The sequence below is a fragment of the Cynocephalus volans genome, chromosome 17 (assembly GCF_027409185.1).
Source record: "Cynocephalus volans isolate mCynVol1 chromosome 17, mCynVol1.pri, whole genome shotgun sequence".
NCBI lineage: Eukaryota > Metazoa > Chordata > Mammalia > Dermoptera > Cynocephalidae > Cynocephalus > Cynocephalus volans.
In genome coordinates this window covers 34,159,861-34,184,784 of record NC_084476.1, presented here as the reverse complement: position 1 = coordinate 34,184,784, position 24,924 = coordinate 34,159,861, and the positions used below count along the sequence as shown (strand labels likewise).

Genomic DNA, 24,924 nt, shown 5'->3' with positions numbered 1-24,924 from the left:
GACAGAGAATAAGTAGATTTAAGGGGAAAAGCTGATGAGTTCAGTAATTTTGGAATTTAGATCTGGCAGAGAACATAGAGATCATCTAGTTCGATGCCCTCATTTTACAGATGAGGAAACTGAGACCAGAGAAGTGTAGTAAATTGAGCCAGGCCAATCAATTAGGCATCCATAGAAGAGATAGAGAAGGAACCTAATAATATTATTGGTTGCTTACTTTTTGCCAGGTGTTTTGCATTGAGATAGGTATTATAGCCCTCATTTTATGGTTAAGAAAACTGTAGTTCCTGCAGCATCTAAGTGACAAAACTGGTCTATTAGTCCATCTCTGTTTGGCTCCAAAGCCTGGGCTTTTTCTTCTATACAACAAAACAGTTACAGCAACAACATAGTTACAATAACTATATGTGGCTTGTACTTTGCTAAGTGATTTGCATATGCTGTCTGCTATAGTCTGAACGTTTGCCCACTCCAAGCTCATGTGGAAGCTTGATTGTCAATGTACTAGTGTTGAGAGGGGGAGCCTTTAAGAGGTGATTGAATCTTGAGGACTATGCTCTCATGAATGAATTAACCAATTTGTGGAGTAATGGATTAATGGGTTAATGGGTTATCATGGGTGTGGACTGGTGTATTTATAAGGAGAGCAAGTCATCATGTAAGAAAACACACTTTCCCCTCCTTGCCATGTGATACCCTGCATCGCCACAGGACTCGATAGAGAGCTCCCACCACAAAGGTCCTCACCAGATGCACCCTCTGGACTTTGGACTTCCCAACTTTCAAAACTGTAAGAAATAAGTTTTATTTCTTTATACATTAAATTTCAGGCATTCTTTTATGAGCAACAGAAAATGGACTAATGCAGAAAATTGGTACCAAGAAGCAGGGTGTTGCTAATAACAAATACCTGAAAATGTAGATATGGCTTTGGTACTGGGTAATGAGCAGAGGCTGAAAGAGTTTGGAGGAATAGGCTAGAGAAAGCCTAGATTGCTGTAAATGGAGCATTAAGGGTGATTCTGGTGAAGGCTTGGAAGACAAGACAGCTAGGGAAAGTTTGGAATGTCTTAAAGACTGGTTAAATGGTAGTGATCAGAATGCTGATAAAAATATGAACAGTAAGGGCCATTCTGAAAAGGTTTCAGATGGAATTGAAGAGGAGCTTATTGGAAATTGGGACAAAGGTCACCCTTGTTACAAACTTGCAAAGAATTTGGCTGGATTGCGTCCATGCCCAAGAGCTTTATGAAATTCAGAGCTTAAGAATGATGAACCAGGGTATTTGGCAGAAGAAATTTCTTGGCAGCTAAGCATTCAAGCAACTGTCTGGCCACTTCTAACAGCTTACATTGAATCATGACAGCAAAGGCATGATGTTTGGCCAAAAATTATAATTAAAAGGGAAGCAGAGGGTAAAAAATTGGAACCCTCTCAGCCTGGCCATGTAAGAGTGAAAAAGTGTGTTTAGGAGAGAAACCAAGGATTTAGGCCAGTGACTGTCTGCTAAAGAGATTAGCACAGAAAGAAGAGATCAACAGGAGAATGGAAGAAAGATTTGAAGGCATTTCAGCAATCTTTGAGACTGTCCCACTCATCACAAGCCCAGAGGCCTAGGAAAACAGAATGGTTTTGGGCAAGGCCTGAGGCACCCTCCATGGGCTTGCTGCCCAGGGCCACCTCAGGAAGCTGCTCCCTGCACAGTGCTCCTTGCCTGCCCCAGCTGTAGATTAAATAGCCCCAGGTGTGGCTGGACCTGATGCTTTGGAAGATACGAGCCATAAACCTTGGTGGCATCCACATGTTAAGCCTGCAGTTTCACAGAATGCTAGAGCTGTGGAGGCATAGCAGCCTCCACCCAGATTTCAAAGGATGCATGGAAAAGCTTGGGGGCCCAGGCAGAGATTTGTCACCGGGGCAGAGTCACCACAGAGAGCCTACATTAGAGCAATGTAAAGCGGAAATGTAGGGTTGGAGTTGCATCAAAGAACCACCCCCAGGCCATGCCTAGTGGAGCCATGGGAGTGGGAATGCCACTGAGACCGCAGAACTGTAGAGCTACCAGTGTGCAATGCCGAGCCCAGGAAATCTGTAGGGGAGGGGCCTCCTGAGGATGCTGGACATAGAGGCAAAAAAGATTATTTGCCAGCTTTAATATTTAATGCCTGCTGTGTTGAGCTTCAGACTTGCTTTGGGCTGATTACTTATTTCTTTTTTTCTGTTGCTCCCTTTTGGAATGAAAATTTCTGTTTTATGCCTGTCCTATCATTTATCTTAGAAGTAGATAACTTGTTTTAATTTCACAGATGGGACTTCGGACTTTGGACTTTTGAATTTGTGCTGGAATGAGTTAAGACTTTGGGGATATGGGGATGGAATGAATGTATTTGTATGTGAGAAGGACATGAGCTTTGGGGGACATAGAAGAATGCTGTGGTCTAAATATATGTCCCCTCCAAAGCTCATATGGGAGCTTGATTCTCAATGTGGCAGTGTTGGAAGGTGGGGCCTTTAAGAAGTGATTGAATCATGACGACTATGCTCTTATGAATGAATTAATCCATTTGTGGAGTAATGGGTTAATGGTTTAATGGGTTATCATGATGTGGACTAGTGTCTTTATAAGGAGAATGAGTGAACATGTAAAAAACACACTTTCCCCTTCTTGCCATGTAATACCCTGCATCACCACAGGACTCTGTAGAGAGTTTCCACCAAGAAGAAGGCCCTCACCAGATGCATTCCCTAGACCTTGGACTTCCCAGCCTCCAAAACTATAAGAAATACATTTTGTGTCTTCATACATTACCTAGTTTCAGGTATTCCGTTACAAGCAACAAAAAATGAACTAATACATTATCTAGGAAAGTCACATGTACTTTGAAATGGGCATTATTCAGTCACTGATATCAACTACAAGAATCGATCCTGCAGAAGGAAAAATATTTAATATATTGTATTTATTATGTGCTAGGAGCTCTTCTGAGTACCATGGGATGGAGATAGCAGGAAACTTATAGTCTTCCCTTTAAGCAGCTTGAGTCTAGAGAGAAAGCAGACATATATACCCTATGATATATTTGATCTATGCTTCAGAATTTTGTGGAGAAGCTGACTCATTAGGTACAATTTGAATAAGAGAGATGGAATAAGGAGGTTGGGAGGGAAAAGTGAACACAGTTAAGGGTACCATAAACAGAGGAGAAAAGACATTACTCTTCTGAATAGTGGTGTAGGGGGTGGTAAATAGACTGCTGTAATTTAGGAGAGGGTGCATGAGGCCTGTGTAGAGCTATGGTTTGTATGTATATGTCCTCCCAAAATTCATATATTGGCACTTAAACTCCAAGGTGTTGGTATTAAGAGGAGGGGCCTTTTGGAGGTGATTATGTCATGAGGGATCCTTGCCTTTATGAAGGGATGCATGCTCTTATAAAAGAGCTTGAGAGAACTAGCTAGTCCCTTTTTGTGTCCTTCCACACATCTGCCATGTGAGGACACAGTATTCATCCCCTGCAGAAGACATAGCAACAAGACTGGAGACCAGGCCTTCACCAGACTCTGAACTTACTGGCGCCTTGATCTTAAACTTCTGGCCTCCATTACTGTGAGCAATAAATTTCTGTTCTTTATAAATTTTCTAGTCTCAGGCATTTTGTTATAGCAGTACAAAACAATTAAGATACACATAGTGAGGGAGAAACAGGGCCACACGATACAAGTCCTTGGATGCCATGCTAAGGAGCTTGGTTGTTATCCCTTTGCTGCAGGCTTTTGGTCATTGTTATCACTGATAATTATTTATTACTTAATATGTATAACACACAGTTCTGACCATTTTATCAAGGTAGCAACTTGCCTAATCTTCATAATGACCTACAAGGTAGGTACTGTTACCATCTCCATTTTATAGGTGAAGAAACTTAGCAGTAGAGAAGTTCAATAACTTGTCCAAGGTCACAAAGCTAGAAGGGTTGGCGCTGGGATTCACACCCATGCGGTCTCCAGAGCCCACACTCTTCATTCCCTCATTTGTCTGATGTGAATGATCCTCTCATCTTCCTAAGAAGTTTTCCTTTATTTTATTCTCCCCACCTCTACCCATCCCTGGAGAAACAGCCAGCCAGGTATGGTTCAGTCACTAGGTACATCGGGAGTTCTATCTGGCAGTCAGGACTCAGAGGCAAAGCTCAGAGATTTCAGTCTTTGGTGGAGGCTGGGTCATGGAATCTCTTTTCCTCAATGACAGTACTTCAGGCAGGGGCTATGGATCAAAGACCAGTGTTAGGATCCCTGGAGAAAGAAAGACTAGATCTCAGCAGGGGCTCAGAGCATGCACCGTCCGTAGGAGACTGAGACTCAAGGCAGGAAAACTGGGCAAACCACCTTGGAATGCAGGAGGAAGCTCAACCTTAGGGAACAAGGAATGATGGACTAGGAGAGGGTTTGGTGGGGAGAAGCACTGGGCACTGAGGGCTACACAAGTACTAGGGCTCTTCCTGGGACATCTCTGTACAAGTGGTGACCATCTGTATAACCTTGACCTCCAGAAAGTCCATACAAATGTGTTTGAAAGTAGCCCTTGGTCTGGACCCATTGTAATGTGTACAGGGTATGGTTATTAGAAGGATTCAATGAGTTACTATTGCTGTGGATGAAGAACACACTAGATAATTCACTGTGGACTTTAACATTATCAAACATTTAGTCAAATTCTAAACAGATGGGCACTGCTTTCTTACAAGGCACTGCCAAGATGAGGAAGAAAAACGTAACTTACAGTGAGTCATCTTGCCTTTAAGCACATGACTTCTTCCTCTGTTTTTCTGTGCATAACAATAATTAGTCTCATTTTCCTCTGATTATCTCAATAACAAATAGGCTGTATTCAGTTTATATTATACAATTCTTTCTTTAATCTTCTGTTGTTTACACCCACATACTAATTAATAGAAGTAGTTATTTTTTTTTTAAATTAGGCATTTAATATATGTACCTGATACTATATATACATATTATAATCTTATAATAACCCTTTAAGTTAAATACTATTGTTCCTTTTTACATTTGAGAAAACAGGTTCATAGAGATTAATTACCTTGCCCAAGATTATATAAACTAATGAGCGGGGGAGTCAGGCTATGGATACATGACTCTCTGATCATGGCTTCTTAAGCAAACACCATTTACAGGTATCCCTTGCTATCTGAATTCTCAATGTCTATTCACTATAACAACTATAAAATTTTTTTATTCAAAACTCACCATCAGAATTGAAAATCCAAGGGCTGGCCCGTGGCTCACTCGGGAGAGTGTGGTGCTGATAACACCAAGGCCACGGGTTCAGATCCCTACATAGGGATGGCTGGTTGCTCACTTGGGAGAGTGTGGTGCTGACACACCACGGGTTGAGATCCCCTTACCAGTCATCTTTAAAAAAAAAAAACGATAAAAAGAATTGAAAATCCACTATAATCTGCTTGTGAGCACCAATGAAAATGTTTAAATTGTGTCTGAGTCTGAGTGATAAGAGGTACAGCTGCAGTCATAATTCAGCTGTTTGTCCCCTTGGATCACATTGTTTAAATGTGCTATGCATTAGATATGTGCATCTTCCCCACATTATCAAGTGACAACTTTTTTCTAATAAAGTGGAATTTGCTCAGCTTGACACTCATCACTGGTCAGAGAAAGAAGAGGAGCAATGAATATTCAATGTCAAATCTTTAAAATAAATTTAGCTGATGCCTACAAAATGATAATTGCAGGTGCAAGTGACATGAGTGGAAACATTCAGAAATGCAATCACAAGTCTAGTCTCATGTTGTCAAGAGCTGTATAAATGAAAGCAAAAAATGCAAACAAACGTAAGTTTTGAGGTGTTTTTCCCTCATCCCATTGCTTCATCTGCTGCTTCACAGCCATACACTTCCAGAGTCTTAAGCATCAAGTAGAGAAGACTGTCCCAGGATCTAGTTATCAACAAATCTCAGGCATTTGTGGCTTCACTTGTCCTTCGCAAGTTTTCTCTAGCCAACCCCCTCTTACTTAGGCAACTCTTTAATCAGTAAGTCACAATTCAAAAATTGCCTTGCTTGTTTATTTTATTTTTCTGTTATTTATACTCATTATATTTCTTTAAGATTACATTTTATTGTCAATTTACATTAGTATATATTCATTGCACTATGGAGGGAAAATATAATTTGTATCTGATTCTGTACTCTGCATGTCACATCCAGGAATAACCACTAATTAAGCATTAAATAATTGGTGTTTTAAATGCTTTATATTATGCCCAAATCCTTGGTGGATTGTCACATATAGCAACTTAGGCATTGTGCTTTAGATATTAAACACCTACATGTGTCTAAGAGTATTTTAGTGATATTTAGGGAAACTGGGTAGGATTTTGGATGAGGTGAAAATGCTTTATTATTTTTCCCATTTAAAATAAAGGAAAGGGCTTCCACCATCTGGAAATTTTCTAGCCTACACATTTCCAGGAACAGACTAGATTCAGATAAATGGAGATGTCTGTACTCTGGCATGCCTTCAATTCATTAGCTACACTCACTTTCTTGTCTAGGCTCATGGCTTTAAATACCACCTATATGCCAATGACTCCCAAGAGTTGGGGACTTTTCTTCCCTAACTCCCTACTCAGCCTCTCTGCTTGGGTATCTAATAGGCATCTCAGACTTAACACATCAAAAGCAAACACCTAGTTTTCCCTCTGAACCTGATCCTTTCACAGTCTTTCTCATCTCAACGAATCTCCATCTTTGGCCATTACTCAGGGCAAAAATCCTGGAGTCACCTTTGACTCCTTTCTCTAGTATCCCATAACCTAGTGTATCTGAAAATATGGTGGACCTGACCTTCTAGGTATATCCAGAATCTGATGACTTCCCCCCACCTCCACCATCATCCTGGTCCAAGTGACCATCACTTCTCACTAGATTATTAAGATAGCCTCCTAACTTGTTTTCCCTGGACCTTCAGTCTGTCTTCTGCACAGCAGCCAGAATGACCCTCTCAAAATGTCATGTCACTCCTGTGCTCAAAGTCCAGATATGGCTTTCCATCTCACGCAGAGTAAATACTGGGGTCCTTGCAATGGGCTGCTAGACCTTACATGATGTAGTCTCAAACTTCCTAATTTCACATCCTTCTTCTCTCTCACTTGCTCACTCTGCTCAGCCACTTGGGCTTCCTTCCTCACTGTTCTTTAAATCTATCCAGCAAGTTGCTGCTTGAGGGTCGTTTCATGTTTTGTTCCCTGCCTTTAAACTCTTCTGCTGGGAATCAATATTGTTTCTTCTTTAATTTCAGGTCTCTGATAAAAATAACAGCTCTCAGTAAAGTCTTCCCTAACGACTGTGGCTAAAAAGGCAAATCTTGCCCCCTCTTCCTTCTCTCTCAGAGACAGTCTATGTCCTTACCGTGCTTTGCTTCTATCCTGACAGAATATATATATATATATATATATATATATATATATATTTGTATATATTTGTATATATTTGTTTATTGCCTATTTCCCTCCCTGAGCAGAATGTAAGCTCCAGGAGGCCAGCAATTGTGTCCATTGGGCTCAGTGCATACCCCGATTGCCTAGCACATACTGAACATTCAATAAATATTTTTAAAGGAGTGAATAGAATCTTTGTTGCATTATAATGTAAGTTTGTGTAATTCTCCCCACCCCCAAACACTTTCATATATCTCAGGAGCTTCTGTGAGAGAGAAGGGTAGAGATGGATATTCTCAATTGATTGGCCCAGAGAACTCAGAAAACTTGCCACCCTGACCTGATAATGCTAGTAATCATCAATCTGGGGATCTAATGTGGAAACTGGGAGAAAAAATATATTTTAAATTAATAAAGTAAAACATTGGAGACTGAGTGCGATAATTTCAGCTGGCTTGTAGTGGAATGTACTGATTTTATTTGCTTACGATCCATTCCTTGGAGAACTGCCCACCTCCTGCTTCATGTGGTTTGGGTGTATCTACCAATTGCAGACTCCTCACTTCCTGGTCACAGAGCCAAGCATGTGACCTCAAGTTGGCCAGTCTGAATCTAAAGCCAAGACATTTGGCATCGGAATGGGATACTGAGGGATGACTGTACCTTCAATTCTCCATTTTCTTTTCTGAACTATGACCACATGTGCAGATATATTTTTCAGAGTTCTAAACACAGGATATAATGATTATGCATTATGCTTTTTAAAAAACTTATTTTGTAAAATAATAAAATATTTTAAATATTAATTTCTAAATATCATATTCTAAAAATTAAATAAATGATTTTATTTATCATTTTGATGGCTTTATATTACTACTTGTTTTAGCATAATTGATTTGACTACTTTCAAACTGTCAGGTTTTTAACTTTTAAAATATTATAATTTATTATATATGGTAAATATTCCTGCAATAAAAACCTTCTGTGGATAGCATTTAAAAATGCTATTTTAAAATTATTCCTTTGATATACATATTGCTATGGGTTACCAGGTCAAAGGATATACCTGTTTTGCTGACTCGTGATGTGTAAAATGACCCTCAAAAAGGGTGGAAATCGTTCCCAGTGTCCCCAAAGAGGCTGCAATGCACAGGATGCTCCCATCCTCGCCAACCCTGCTTTATAATTAATATTTTTTTCTATTTTAAATATTCTAATTTGTATTTATTGAATTGGTGAAGCCGAATATTTTTCCAAGTTTTTTTTCTATCTCTTTTTGAATGAATCATATATTTATCTATTTTATATATATTTATGTATTCAGACATGTTGAAACTTTTAATTAAAAAAGCTATTAGCCACTTTTCTAACATGTTATAAATGTTTTTCCATTTAAAATTTTCCTGTTATATTTGTTTGGTTAGATTTTATTATATAGATGCTTGAAATTTTACATGGTTATATTTATTTTGGTTATTGTACATTCTTCTATTCTTTCAGTCATTAGAAAATATTGGTTGTTAGGATTAATGTTTTGCATCCAGTTTTCTATTTTTGTAAAAGGATGACCACTTCAGTTTATTTTGTGCTATCAAGTGGAACTATGTTAATTTCTCTTCATTGAGACTTTTTTGTCCCAATACTTCATAGGCTCCTTACTAATAAAAAGCTACTTCTATCCTAAGGTGGCCTGCATTCTTTTATGATAATTTTGATTTTTATTTAAAATCTTCAGATTTAAAAAAATATTTAAAAAGCATTGTGAGAACAAACACCATGTAAAACTAAGAACAAAAATTAACATTTCTGGGTCAGATTTAGCCTATGAGCTATCAGATTGTGTCCTCTGATCTACAGTTTTATTGCTACTATACTATCTCTTCAGTGTTCTTTTCATTATGAATCAGCTAATTTCTTTAAAGGTGACATGATACATGATTCATAATTCATCGTCACCAGCCACTGGGATAAGTATGGTGGCCAGTACAATAGGAGGAGTCCAGCCTGATTCTCAGTCCAGCAGCCTTAGTCCTCTAACACGACAGCACTCTGTCTTGAAAAGCATCTGAGCTTCTCCCTTTTCAGAGCATGCAAAACAGATAAACCACCATAGCCAGACAGAGAAAATCCTAACAGAATCGGTAGCCTAAGTGAAGAATGAAATTTGTAATTTTTTAAAAAAAAATTCTGGAAGGTTTTCACTTGAGAATGTTTCCAAAATATGATAGGCTTAGAATATAAACCAACTGTGCTGAGGCCAATTTTTTTTCTCTGTTTCAAATGGTGTGTCTAGTTGTCTGGGGACTGCAACATATGGTAGAGAGCAGACACAATCCATTAATATGGAATTCATCATAACATATTGTTACTGATCTCCATAGCCTCTGAGCATATTGGTTGCTGTTATCAGTTTAATCTAAATACTGTCACCTGTTTTTCAAGTTGGAAGACCATTTAAAACTGTCTTGCCTGACATATCTGTTTCTTTGCAATGCACAGAACCAAAGAAGTGGGCGTTGCTTGCTCCTTGACCTCAGTTTCTTCTTTTGTGAAAATTGAGGCTTGGTTTGATTACATTAATAATACTATCAGAAATGATTTGAGACAGGTAAATATAGGAACCATTAAAAAAAGGAGAAATGGAGTGAGGTAAAAACAAAGTTCAGGGTTTAGGGTCAGAAAGCCTGGTTCAAATCCTTGCTTTGCCACTTACCAGCTGCGTAACCATGGAGAGATGTAGAATCTAGATCTCTCCATGGCATCATCTGTAAAGCTGAGATGATGGCACCCACCTCACAGTGTTGTGTCGATGATTAAATGATACAACAAAGGTTATATCGAAAGTTATGGGACAATTGCTCAATAAATGTTAACTATTACTATCACCCCAAGGAGTTGTATAGAACTAGATTTGTTGGCAACTGGTAACTAGCTGAAAGAAAAAACAAAGAATTCTAACTTGGTGGTAAATATGATCCTCCTTCCCAAATATCCACTGTCAGACCTTTCTAGTGCTGAAGCCAGAAAGAGGCTCTCAGTTTAAGGTCATTGTCAAAAAGCCTTGGGTAGCTGCAATAGGAAGAACAAGTGAGCAATTAGCTTGTTAATTCCAGCCACTCCAGATGCTGACACATTTTTCCTCTCCTTGTTAGATTTGAATATGTAATCCAACATGTTTCAAACCTTTGGTCATAATTTTTAAATTTCTATATTTTAATGTACACATTGCAGGGTATATAGATAAGGTCCTCTTGGTTAGCACGACATGTGCTCACTTTCCTCATGTAAAACTCCCCCACAAAGTCAAATAGGTTGGCCTTTAATGATTCTCTTTTAACCTTTCTCCAGTTCCCAAGAAATCTGTTGTACTCTGCAAATGAGGGGATGGAGAGGACCTTGACATTGTTTCCATCATTTCCTTTCTGGGCTAGGATGACACAAATGTCTAGTTAATTTTAGAGTAGGTGTGGCTAAGATCTAAGTAAGGGTTCAAAAGGAACTGGTAGGGGGGCCGGCCCGTGGCTCACTCGGGAGAGTGTGGTGCTGATAACACCAAGGCCACAGGTTCGGATCCCATATAGGGATGGCCGGTTGCTCACTGGGTGAGCATGGTGCTGACAACACCAAGTCAAGGGTTAAGATCCCCTTACCGGTCATCTTTTAATAAAGAAAAAAAAAAAAAAAGGAACTGGTAGGCCTCATGTCTCCTTTACATATTGATCTCGTAGCATGGGAGGAAGGGGAAAGGGAAAGGAATCATTAGAATGGACAATTGTGTTATAGATGCTTTGCATATCTTTTGAATCCTCAGTGTTAACACTGGCAGAAATCCTTGTTTTAATTAGCAGGAAAGGCACAGAGAGGTTAAGTAAGTTGCTCATGGTCACACAGCTAATAAGTGGCTGTGATAACCCATTTGTAACTGAATCCAAACCCAGGTGTGTCTGAGTCTTTGAACTGTTACCCTACAATGAAGTTATGATTCATATCACTATAGGGGTGGGAGTATTGACCTATTATTAATGTATTTTCTAGGACAACGCAAAAATCAAAGGGACAGGATTCTTATTCTTTGTGGTTTCTAAGTAATCTATCATATAAAATGCGTGGCAGGGTGCCTTGGTAGATAGATGGATGTCCTGCCAGTAACTACATCTGTAGACTTGTTTTTCCTTTTTATTTTTGGTCAAGACTAGTTGCCAGATTCTTCAAAATGTAACAATAATAAATCTCTTTGAAATGGATCTTCCTTGTCCTGAGAAAAAAAATCACCTGAGAGGTATCCCTTGGCTAAGTAAGTATAGGGAGAGTATGTTTTGAGAGCCTTAAGTACCTTATATGAGGAGTGACCTTCTGTGAGAAAGAGGATTGATGTGAAGTGGCAGATGCTGGGACCAGTCCTGGCCCTGCTCTTCTGAGGACAGCTTGGGCTCTGAGAACCGACAGTAGTATGTGAGACCTCAGAGAGCTGGAGACATTTGGGGTGTAGGCAGTGGTGTACTCACTGGTAAACTGACCCTCCGAAACAAACAAAACAAAGACAACTAAAAGTTTTTGTTCTTTTTCATGATGTACTACTCCCACCACGGGCAATCTCAAGCTACCAATATGACATAACTGAGTGGAGAGAGACACAGACAGGTTGGATCTCATCCAGAACCAACAGGCTCCAGCATACCCCTGTGGCCTATTAGGGTGAGAGGAGCTCTGGGCTGAATGCTACATTAGAGAAAAGGCTTCCTGGGATGAGAGAACTCTCAGCTTCTCTAGGCCCCAGATCTGATTTTCAAAACTAAGCTTAGCTAGTACAACCTACATTCACCTCTGCTGTAGAGTCTTGCTTGCTGGTCTCTGCATCTCTGAGCACCAGGAGCAACACCATGTCAACATTCTGGGAAGAGTCCACTGCAGCCTGAATCTTTACTGCCTTTGTCCCATGGGAAGACTGACTGAATCTGTCCCATTCCCTCCAACTTGGGTGAAGCTGAGTGTTGGAGGTAAGAGCACTTTCTGGGAAGTTCCCCACCCTATTTGCCTAGAAGCCCCTTTTACTAAACTTAATACTAGAATGGGCAACCAACCCTGAAAACCCACTGCCATTGAGGCTGAGAGTTGGGTTGGGCACTTAGTCCAGGCTTAGCATTTCTTATAAGGAGCCCTGAGGTAGTTTTGGCTCACGAGCTGGAGCAGTGAGAAAGGAGGAGCCTGACTGGACTCCTACCCCTCATACACTCTCACAGGTTTCTGGATGCATTATGGGGAGTGAGGCTGTAACCTGCGAAAGGGAAAGACAGGCTTTCGTTGCCCAGAGAGAGGTGATTAAAAGATGCTCAGCAAAGAGAAATATATTTGACCCTGTTGCTACAACAGGAAGTTAATCTGCCAGAAGACATCTGAACACCACAAATAAATGAAAACAGTTCACCTAACACCCGGTGCAAATTTCCCCCATCTACAAAAATCATGAGAAATAGAGGCAAAGATGTATATTTTCTTATTTTTTGAACTTTCAAAGTTCTTCTTGACCTGATAGTTTGGTCTCTGAATGGAAAGAAAGAGAAAGACGTTCATAAAAGCCTTTTCCTTTTCTTCCCCACCATGCTCCTCGTCGTGTTGTCCCTTCCCTCAGGAGTTACCCTGAATCACTGGGAGAAGAAAATAACACCGAATTGGCGATGAGGCTCAGGCTAGAAAAAGTGGCTTTCCAAAGAGAAATATTTCCAGGTTAGTCAGAGAGACAGTTGCTGGTTGTCTTGAGCAGATCTTGAAAGAGAGAAAAAGCAAAAGTTGTTGGGGGTGGAGCTCTTAAAAAAAGGCTCACACCATTACCGCCAGCTTCTTGTGGACCTCCAGACCTCTGACCACAGCACTGAACTCCTCCAAGGATATCTTCCCGTCGCCATCCTTGTCCAGGCTGATGATGGTTTTGTCCACGAGCTGCTGTAAATGCCAGTCCCTTATGTTGTCCCCCACCATCATCTTCAGCACCTGGAAGAGCTCCCCGTTGGAAATGTAGCCGTCCCTATCCATGTCGTAGATGCTGAAAGCAAACCTCAGCTTCTGCTCCTGGTCTCCTCTGACACTGAGCTGGGAGGCGCCCCGGATGAACTCCTCGAAGTCCACCTCTCCGTTGCCGTCGGTGTCGAAGACGTCGATCACTCGCCTCACCAGCGGGTTGTTCTGCAGCTCGGGCAGGGACGTGATCTCCTCCACGCTCAGAGAGCCCGAATGGTCTACGTCCAGCTTCTTAAAACTCTTGCCCAGCCTCCTAATTTCATCATGGTCAAAGTGGGAGCACATCTCCTCCGGGTAACTGGACTCGTTTCCCATGGTGGAAGCCGGGGGCCACGGCTTGCGGGGCCGGAGGGGAGAGCAGGGACGCTGGGCTCGGGCGGGGCTCGCGCCCGGACGGTTAAGCCCCGCGTGGGGGTGGAGATCTCGCGAGATGAGAAAATAAATGGGCGGGGGGCGGGGGGAGGGGACAGGGAGGTGGGAGGAGAGGGAAAGCGTGCAGGGGACGGCTGTAGGGAGCAGAGCGCCGAGCTGGCGTCCCAGGAGAGGGAGAGGCGGAGACTGGGCCACGCCTCCTCTCTTCCTTTTCTCAACCCCCTTGTGGGTTGCCATTATAGCTCCTATTCCCTTTTGCTTTTTTTCTTCCCTGAGAAAGAAAACCCCAAGCGGGCGAGGGCCACATCTGAATTATTCACTGCAGTATACCCAGTTCAGTGGCTGACATACAGTCTGTGCTTAATAAATATATGTTGGATGACGCAGTGAACTGCAACCAAGGACTCCTTATGCTTACGTCACAGACTTAGTGTAAGGACTAAACGAGATGACACAGCAAAGCATTGGTATTATGTATATTTCCCATACTTCTCTGGTAGGGGAAGCCAGGATTGACAACCTTCCAGACCCTTTTCAGGACATGAGGTTCAGAGTCTTTGTAAGAGACCACCGAAATATCACATAGAATTTCTTAAATGCATCACCTTTAGGCCCTAACATGTTTCTGAGTAATGCACTCAATGTTGAATATTTCATGAAGACACAGTTCCAAAGAACATATCCTCTGTTACCCTATTACTATGAATTGATCGTCTCATGCCTAATCCTTATCTTTGTTATCTGGACCTGGTGGCCGTCCTGCAGAACACTTTGGGGAATGGCTGCAGTGTGCCCATAGAAGACTTCCGTGTGTGTCGAGAGTGACAGTGGCCTCTAAACTATCTCACTCTTTCCCCCTTTGCTTCAGCTAGATTTGTTTATTTTTGTTGGAGATAAATCTCATATACTCCTTCCTATTCCTTCTTCTTTTAGGAGCACATCGGTTACTCCAAATGCATAAGAAATAAATGTGGCCCAAGAGCAATATGCTTCAAAGGGACTTGGAGGAACCCCAGGCTACTAAATCAAGCTGAAGAGGGAAAACGTTCCCTTGCTTTAAAAAAAAGTTTGGAATGTTCTGTGCTTTTTGGTTCAGCCTGAGGTAACCATGCTGAAACTGGCACAACTAAACCACTGGATACCTTACTGCTTGGTATGGCTGTTTTTACTTTACTCTGTAAACAAATGATAATCCATGGATATTTTTTAAAGCTAAACGTGGATATTACATAAATAAAACTAGACTGCGATATTATACTAGAATATGTTTTGTTTTACTTCTTTGCTTGCTTTCCAGTTACTCAGAGAAATGAACAGGCGGGGTACAGTTTAGGAACAAACCTATTGAATTTACAATGTTAAAAAGATCACCTTAAATTGTGAAATAAGTGCTGGTTTCAGGATGCCACCAACCACTTTGGTTTATGTCCTTTCCAGAGCACAAAGACCTTTTCTAGACTCTGGAAGGAGATACCCAGGCCCTGAAATTGCAGCTCTGAAAAGTAAGAAGTCTCAGGGACAGGAACAAAACTCTATCCTCTGGGCACACAGGATGGCTTGGGATCTTTGGAACTGCATTATTGGTCCAATTGTATTTTGCTGACCACAGCGTAGTCCAGATCCTTGGCTGCAAGTCAGAGAACTTACCTCTAAGTATATAAGCACACACACACGCGCACACGCGCGCACACACACACACACACACACACACACACACACACACACACACACACACACACACACACACAGAATTTGTTGGAAGAATCTCAGATAATTGAAAGAAGAGCTGAATGATCCAGTCTTAGGAAGGGTGAGGATTCACAACTCCTTAGAAAGGAGTTGTGTTTATGGAACAGTTGAAATCAAGGCCTCAGGACCAGTTATATAACTTGCAGGGCCCAGTGTGTAAAATGAAAATGCGGGCCCCTTGTTTGAACATTATTGAGAATTTCAAGGTGGCCACAGCAGAGCATTAAACCAAGGATGGGACCACGTGTGACTACAGGGATTGCATGCCCATGAAGCTGGTCCTGCCAGGACGTGGGCCCATTGACTTCCCTGCATCTGTCACCTCTGCTTCATTCTCTCCTATGATAAAGCAACTTCTCTTGAATGATAGAGGACATGACCACAGACACATTCCAAGTTGATATAAAAGTTTTATCATCAGAACAGACTGACTTTCCCCTGTTCTAAGCTCTGACTGGTCTCACTTGGGTTGGGTTCTCAACCCCGAGCCATCGGACATGGCCTATAATATAGGGAAGATTTTATTTGAACCTCATGGTTGGAGCTGAGGTAGAGAGTGGGTGCTGGGTAAGAAGAGCAGGTAAAAAAAAAGCACTTGCTCTTAGTTATAAGAAAGGGGCAAAGCTGAGCACACAGAACAACAGATGGACATTAGACATATCCTAGTGCTGACTCAATAGGAGGGGGAAGCATTTAGTCTGATGAGCTCCCCTCAATTTGGCCAACAGAACAGGCTGCAGAACTTGCTGTAGCTACAGGCCTCCGCCAGCTCATTCATTTCTGCCAGGTCCATGTTCTTGTTTACCAAAATATCCCTCACCTTGGTGTAGATAGAATCAGTATCTCACTTGTAGGCATTATACTGAGTTTTACCAACTGTGGGTTGCAATACATTAGTGGGTTATGATGTTAGCTTAGTGGGCTGCAACCAACATTAAAAAAATAGAACAGGAGATAACTGAATAGAAAATATCATCAGTAAAGGGACGTGCAGTTACTTCATGAATTGTTGTTTTAGTTATATTGATATATAAATACATAAAACTAAATATAGTATATATATGATTTGCAATACATATGACATATTTTCTTGCTATGAATTATGGTAAAAAATAAAAGTAGTCTGACGGATACTCTGAAACTCAGTGTTTGGACATCTTGTGTTATAGGTTCATGCACTGAGAATAATTCAAAGGTATTTAATGTTTAATAATTCATTTTCATCCTATATAATTTTCTCTGAGATCAATATGTGGGAGATAAAGTAGATGGATCTTGAAACAATAATTTATAGCAGTACTGTCCAATAGAAATATAACATAAGCCTACGTATAATTTAAAATTTTCTAGTAGCCACATTAAAAAAGAAAAAAAGGGTGAAATTAATTTTAATATATTTAATTTAACCTAAAAGTATTATCATTTCAACATGTAATGAATATTAGAATTTATTAGTTATTTTACATTTTTGGGGTACTAAGTGTATATTTTGTACTTATACATCTCAATTAGGACTCACAGCATTTCAAGTGCTCAGTAGTCATACGTGACTATCATATTGGACAGCACAGATCTAGACAGTTTAAGGGAAAAAGTTTGGAGGCTAAAATATTTGATGATTGAATTATTATTCCAGCTGACTAAATTAATTAGATCTGAAAGAAGCATGATAGGGTGGAAAGAATTTAGAATAGGACAACCCAGTATCAAATCTTAACTGTCGGGCCGAGCCCGTGGCGCACTCGGGAGAGTGCGGCGCTGGGAGCGCAGCGTCGCTCCCGCCGCGGGTTCGGATCCTGTATAGGACTGGCCGGTGCACTCACTGGCTGAGTGCCGGTCATGAAAAAGACAAAAAAAAAAAAAAAAAAAAATCTTAACTGTCCACCTAGTAGCAGTAAGACCTTGGAAAGTTCCTTGATATTAGTTTTCTCATCTAAAAAATGAGGCTAATAATATATATTTTATACAGTTTTAAGAGTAATAAAGCTGATATTAGCCCATATGATAAATCATTATCATTGTTGATATTATTACTAATTTAATTATTATCTACCCTACTAGTAGAGAAAGAATACCTGGCAGCTCCGGGCACTTAAATATATGTATGCCCATTTAACAAACTCTCCTTGTATATGTTGGTTACAGTGTGCCACACTCTGCTCTAAGTACTTCACAGGCATTAACTTTGGCTCCTCCAGTTTGGAACTCCTTGAGGTCTAACCTTGGACTTGCCATCATTACAGGTTTGAGGAGCACAATACCCGACATCACTGCCCCATCAGGCACTATTATGGCTGCCCCACTGACTTTCTCCTGAGTAATTCCTTTACGGTTATTTAGAAAGGAGCCACCAGTGTGGAACCTCTTAGTAAGCTGTAATCCTCCATGTGAATGTGTTTTCAGGAGGTGGCAAGGGGTAGTGGAGAGAGCAGAGGGGTTCTATGATCCTAGTTTCAGTCTCAGCTCTGCCCCTTATTAGCTGTGAGCCTTTAGAGAAGCCATTACTGGGCCAGCCTCAGTGTCCTCATTGGTAAAGTGATGATAATAATTGTACCTGCTTTATTTACTGCACATGGTTATTGTGAGAATCAGATAAGGCAGTGTATATAGAAATATTATGTAAGAGGAGAAATCTCGTCACAAGAGTTAACTAATTTAATGGTTGAATAGACAATGCTGGGAAGATGCTGCCATTTCATTGGAAGATTTCAAATGTGCAAGCAGAACTGCTCTACTCCTGTGTTGTAAAGGATGTAACGTTATGCTGGATCTGGAGGAGTTCTGGTCAAGGAGACGTTGGGTTCTCCATTGTTTTACATTTCATAAACTTTGTAGCTCAGCATTATTATGGGACTCAGTGCCATTGTTTCTGTTTTCTCTGGCCATTATTCTTAGCCATTTTCGTGGAAAGCACTATTTGTTATTCTTTCTGTTTATCACTGTAGAGTGATGTAGACTATAGAACATTCACCGTGGTAAGTAAATTAAAAGGGTTGACTGTTTTGGAAGAAACCTGATGGCACTTCTATTTCAGCAAGTTATTATTATGTTTTTCCTCAAGGGATTGTAGATAAAAAAACTATGACGTGCTCACGTGCAAGAATAACTGAGACTGGGAAGTAAAACTGACAGCAGTGGAATTGATGACACTGTTGGCTCATATAAAGCTTGGTCTTCTGAGTCAGTCAGGAGAATGGGTTTCTGGGCAAGGTGGTCACACAGTCATTCTAGATGCTTTACAGGCAGTTCTTGACCTTCAGCTGGAAGCTGTCATCTTTCTGCGGTGCTCCTGGTCACCATATTCAACATTTAACTGTATTGACATTAGCCATAGTATTGACTGTGGAACCACACAGCCGTAAGTTTAAACTGTTTCTGAGCACCTGCAAAGCAGGAATAATACAATGGTGTCTTAGTGTTGTTGTAGGTATATGTGAGATAACATCTAAAACAAAAAATATTTTAAAAAGCATCTAACATAGCACCAGCACAGAATAGGTGCTCAATATGTCTTGTACCCTGCCTCCTTTCATTTCCCTTTTCTACTTTGTTGTTTACTTTCTCCAAAGCAGAAAATTTGACTCTGGCTATATGTGTTTTATCTTCTTTGGATGTGGCAAACCTTGTTAGATGTTAAAAGGCATATATTGAGCACCTGCTATGTGCAGGCCCTATGCCAGGTAATGGGGTTTACTATGGTGAATAGTACCTTGAGAAATGTAGTTTTGTGATCAAGAAATTTACAGTTTAATAAGCAGCATGGCTTTAAGGATGTAACACTGTTTGGTCCCTCTTTTATATTTGTCATGTATATTTAAAAGAATTAGGAATAATATGCTTGGTTTTCTCTTGTCATTCTGGGATGGTGTTCAATGTGAGTTTTGGAGTGTGACCTAGGGCAGAATGACTTAGCTGAGTCACTGTTTGCTCATCTGTAAAACAAGAACAACGATTGCTAACTCATCGCATCATTTGCAGGATTAAGTGAGGTAGGGGAGGTCGCGCAATGGGAAATCTTTATTGAGGAGGTGATGATTAAGCTGAAATCTCAAGGAATAGAAGAAGTTAACTAGATGTTCTGGGAAGGAGTGAGTGTTCTAGGCAGAAGGAACTCCATGTGCAAAGGCACTGGGGCAGGAGGAGCAAAAGAAGTAGGAGGAACCTAAGAAGGCCAGTGTGACTGGAGCAGGGAGGTTGAGGGAGAGCATGATATTAGATAAATTGGAGAGATGGTTTGACATTCCTCAGACACTTTCCTTTCAGGACATCATTTATTCAATCATGTTTAAAGATGTAAAATGTTGAAGGCATTCAGAGATGTTCCCCACTCAGAAAGCTTACTGACTGTTGAATGAATTGAGACATGAGAGTGTTATAATTAATTATAACACAAGTTGCAAAATGAGAGAGGTCATCAGAGAGGTAAGGGCAAAGAGCTATAAGAACTCCAAGAACTGAGAAATTACTTCTCTCTGGGAACAAACAGAAGAAGTCTTCTCCCCCCACCCCAAGTGGTTGGCTCTGATGGAGACAAGGGGGACAAGTACTATAATCACGAAATGGGAAAGAGGGTAGGTGTGGATATCAGCAAGTTGCTTATTGTGGCTGAAGTACTAGAGGAAAGTATCAGAAGGTGAGCTGGAAGGAATCAGATCAAGGAGGGTTTTGAATGTCTGGCTAAGATGTTTGTTTTCTATTTGGTAGAGAAAACACAGATTTTAATCAGAAGAGAGACCTACTCAGAATTATATTCTGCAAAGATTAATCTGGCATTGTGAAGGGTGGCGTGAACAGGATGAGGGACTAGCAGCTGGGAAAGCAGCTCTGGAACAATGACAACTACACCTGCTTGTCTGAAAAATGAGGGTCTGCACTGGGATGGAAGAGGCACTAGAGAGGAAAGGCTGGGTGTATAGTTCACCAGGGCTATTGTTACAAATCACCACAAACTGGGTGGCTTAAGCAGCAGAAATTTATTGTCCCCCAGTTCTGGAGGCTAGTAGTCTGAAATCAAGAAGTTGGCAATCTTTTCTTGCCTCTTCCTAGCTCCTGGTGGTTTGCTGGCAATCTGTGGCATTCCTTGGTTTGCAGCTGCATAAATCCTGTCTCTGCCTCCATCATCTGTCTCCATCTTCGTGTGGAGGCTGTCCTCTTATAAAGACACTGGTCATATTGGATTCCGGGCCCACCCTACTACAGTATGACTGTATCTCAACTAATCACATCTGCAACGATTCTGTTTCCAAGCCAGACCACGTTCTTAAGGACTGTGGATTTGGATCTCAGGACCGCAACATCTTTTTGGGGAGACACAATTTGACTCATGACACTGTTCCTGAAGTCCTACTGGATAGAAGTAGAAGGAAGAGGCAAAGGTGGGGCTCTAAATGTGAATGCGCTGGCTTCCCTGGCTGACTAGACTGTGCTTAGATGTTGCAGGAAGCTGCCTGCACTGTGTGATGAGAGGGTCACCCTATTACCAGCACCAGGGCTCCCCAGCATGCTGCCTTCTCATCCAACAATCCTGAAATTCTACCAACTTCCACAGCCGTAGGGGGAGAAACTGTCCTTAGATGCCTTGGAGGAAATGTCAGGGCAATTTCTCATCTTCTTAGACTTGGTTAATACTGTTTGTGAGGAACAACAACAACAAAAAGATGGCTTTTCTAATGTTTTGAGACACCTCACATTGGAGTCACTAGATGGCAATCTTCCCACATTGCCGTGATTTCTGTTTTCTTCAAGCCGGAATCTTCAGAGCCAGGAGCAACTACTCTCTGCACAGGAAACAGAGATCAGGGAGGAGTCTCATTTCATGCAACCTCCCACAGATTTCAGTGCAAGGAAGTCTACAAAAATGGAAGCAAGACTATCACTCACAATAGCCCTAATCAGTGTAAGCCCTGTTCAGACCTTTTAGTTGCATAGTAAATAGCATTTCATAAATATCCATGAATCTGTTGCATTTAACCAAGGTAAAAGCAAGAACTATGAACAGTGTATGGTCTTGAGTATAATTTATGCCCAAGCATTGGTGCTGTATAAAAGAGAAGACCCTTACTCCATGAGATCTATTTACTTGGTCATTAGCTAGAATTAGTTTTTCTTGTATCAAAATTCAAACTTCAGTCATTTATAGTAACCAGAGAGCAACAGAGAAGCAGCTCTAACTTTGTGATAACGTAGGGTGAGGGGAAAAAAAGACTGGAGAATTTTAAGTCCCAGCCTGCGCACTCAGCAGCTCAACTTTAAAATGCCATTGACCACATTTAAAGACAATAGTTACTGCTTTTTTCTTTCAAGATCTGTTTTAAGTGCAGCCCAGTGGTCTGTCTGTATAAAACATCTTCATGTTTTCCCACTCAAATCTAGATGTTGAGTTGGAAGAAAGAAAAAACACAGTACTATAAAAGCTAGTTAACCCAGCACTTTGCAAAGTAGGAAATTCCAGAATCATGCATTTCTCAAGCCTTCCAATAAAAACATCTTCTGTCCTGTAACATGTGCAAGCAGTAAATAAAGTTTCTGCTGGAATTATAAGATGCTTGCAATAAGATGCTCCGGCTTTTTTGGAGATGGATCCACCTAGGGTCCAGGAGGGAGGGTGGGTGCACCAACTGTAATTTCTTGTGTGTGCTTATTATTCACCAAATATTTTTTCTTCTGCATACATAATTCTATACTCAGGGAAGGAGGAGGGAGAATTTATAAAGCCAGGTGCTCTCCATAAACTATCTCATTAAATATATGCCACACTTTCAAGCAGGCCTGGTTATTATGCCCAGTTTTAGGGGGAAGATCTGAACTTTTGGAAGTTGCACGGCTTGTGGAGAGGGGAGTTAAATCTTGGTAAGTCTGCTTCCAGAACTGGAATTCATTGTTATTCCAGACTGCCTTCCATAGGGAGACTGGAAGAGATGTCCCTGCCCTTGAGGAGGTAATAGAGAGGCTGCAAGGCAGAACAAGTTAAAGGCCTGTAATTTACTTGTGGGTCTAGCTGTGGCTGCATAACAAGAGGGCAAAGGAGAATGGCCACCTACAATATTAGGATGCCCCAGGGAGGAGGGGCAGCACTAAGAGGGCCTGGAGTCCTGTTCATCTAGCATAATTGGGTGCAGCATCTTTGGAGGGCAAAACCAAATTGCATTGCTTATAATTTCATGCCTCATTGTCTTGCTCATGCTTTATTGGGAGGTTTCTTCCCCCTACATGGGTTACCTCTTCCAGGAAGTCTGCTCTGATTCCTTCTTGCTCTTACGTGACACGGTTGTGTGCATCACTGCTCTACCTTGTATTTTCTTCCATTGCTGCCCCTCTGGTGATGCAGAATAAGCGATTTGTTCACCAGTCTGTCTTTCCCTGACTGTGAACTCTGTATTCATCTCTGCGTCGGCTGCACCTGGCCCAGGACCTGGCACATGGATTTCAATACATGTTTGCTGATGAATGAATGAATGAATAAATAAATGAATAAATGAATGAATTTGTTCTGGTAGCAGAGTAGAGGAAGGTGGGGCTTTTCTGAGATTGGCTTCCCTTTCCTCATGCCAATTATGATGCCCACATCATAAAAAGACACACGTACAGCTTTGTGCCTCTTCAGGTTTTAAGAAAGCGTGACCTGGATAGGTTCCATCTGACCTTATGCTTGGCTTAACTATTAAACTTAATTACTTAGGCTATTCCATGGGAAGCACTCAGCCGTCAAGGTGGCTCCCAACATATACGAGTTTTCAATTTCAAGCAATCTGTAGTCATTAGCTCTCCTTGCCTTGCCATAACTTTCGTCAGGTTGAATAGCAGATCGTGACATTTTAAATTGAAAAGGGAAGGGGCAGGAATGAGAGAGGGGCAGGAGGAAGCTGGTATGTGACCTAGTTGTCAAGAGCAGAAAAGCCTACATTAAAACTCACCCCTCCGCCACAGCCCTAGCCACTCCATTTGGGGTTTTAATATGAATTAAAGATAAACTGAGCAGAAAACTGACAGCATTAAAGCTTCTTGGTGTGACTTGTTTGATCTCCTTTGGTTTCAACATATAGTTGACTATCCTTTCCCTTTCCTCCCCCCAAAAATATTAACAGAGGGATGAATAGATCTGCTAATGAGGGAACTCCATTTTTCTCAGTGAACAAATATGAATGTACCAGGTGTACATTTGGGTGGCCCTTGGGAATCAAGCCTGGGGCATTGGTCAGGCTGGAATCCAGGCTGGAGCCCGTGAGTCTACTATCCTTCTCTGTGTCCGAGGGTGTCCATATCTTCAGCTAGTTAGGACAGGACTCCTCTAAAGAAACCTACTTGAGAAATCACGGCATCTCTCGCTGGCCATGCTGCATGGCCCTTTTATTTTAGGGCAAGGAAGCAAGTTTAGAGGAGTGATTTGCCAAAGGTTATGAAATTTGTTCATGGCAGAGTCAGGACAAATAATGATAACCACCTTCCCTATTTAGTACCTACTATGTATGCGTCAGGCACTTTTATGTACGTTATCTCTATTGCTAATACCAAGCTAGAAACATAAAATATCATCTCCATTTTGCAGAGGAGGGAACTCAGAGAGGTTAAGTAATTTGAGTTCGTGACATTTTGATGTACCTTGCTGATGTAGATATTTCGCTACCATGGTTATTTTTACTTTTGCAACTATACAGTGCTCCTAAAAAGACACATTTAAACTTCAGTTTTTAAAATGAGCTCATGATGAGCTTAACAGACATTTTTACTCTATCTCTGCCCTGTGGCTCCATCCCTCAGGGAGTGAAGGTCAAGGCTGGGGTAGCCTGAGGCTAGGAAGGGTCAAGAATGAATTAAAGGCCAGGTTGGGGCTGGCGACCAGGAGTGGAGTGAGGTGAAGGATGGGGTAAGCTCAGGCATAGGGCAAAGTTTCCTCCCGTGCACTTTCTTTGATAATAAAAACCCTGAAAAGTTTAATGGTTTACTTTTAGACTGTTTCAAAATATGCTTCTCCTTTTTCCCACCCCATGCAATTGAGGCCCCTGGATTCCTGGGATAGTGCTCCTTTCCTTTCAATGTTTGACCTCTTGCTTAGTACATATTTGTTTCCCTCAGTGCCAATAACAGCAGGAGGAGAATCCTGGATTCAGTAAGCAAACCTCGTAAAAACCCAGCAAAATATGCATTGAACTGAGGCTCAGAGAGGTTAGGTGATTTTCGCAAGGACACAGAGCTACCTCTTCACAGTAATGGTAGATTCAGTGAGGTCTGACCCCCCTGACCAGGGTCATTCCAGTAGACTTGGTTGGGCTTTTCTTCCCAACCAGTGCAAGGCATAATCTCTCTCCCTGCAGGCC

General features: G+C 41.3%; 2 protein-coding genes across 2 annotated transcripts in view; both read right to left on the bottom strand.

Annotated features, from left to right (window-relative positions):
* Positions 1–24,924, bottom strand: part of GRIN3A (glutamate ionotropic receptor NMDA type subunit 3A) — a 160,829-nt gene that overhangs the window by 5,349 nt on the left and 130,556 nt on the right. The gene's annotated exons all lie outside the window — the stretch shown is intronic.
* On the bottom strand, positions 13,292–13,804 carry PPP3R2 (protein phosphatase 3 regulatory subunit B, beta). The gene has a single exon (XM_063082649.1). The coding sequence runs from the start codon at positions 13,802–13,804 to the stop codon at positions 13,292–13,294; it is 513 nt and encodes a 170-aa protein (XP_062938719.1).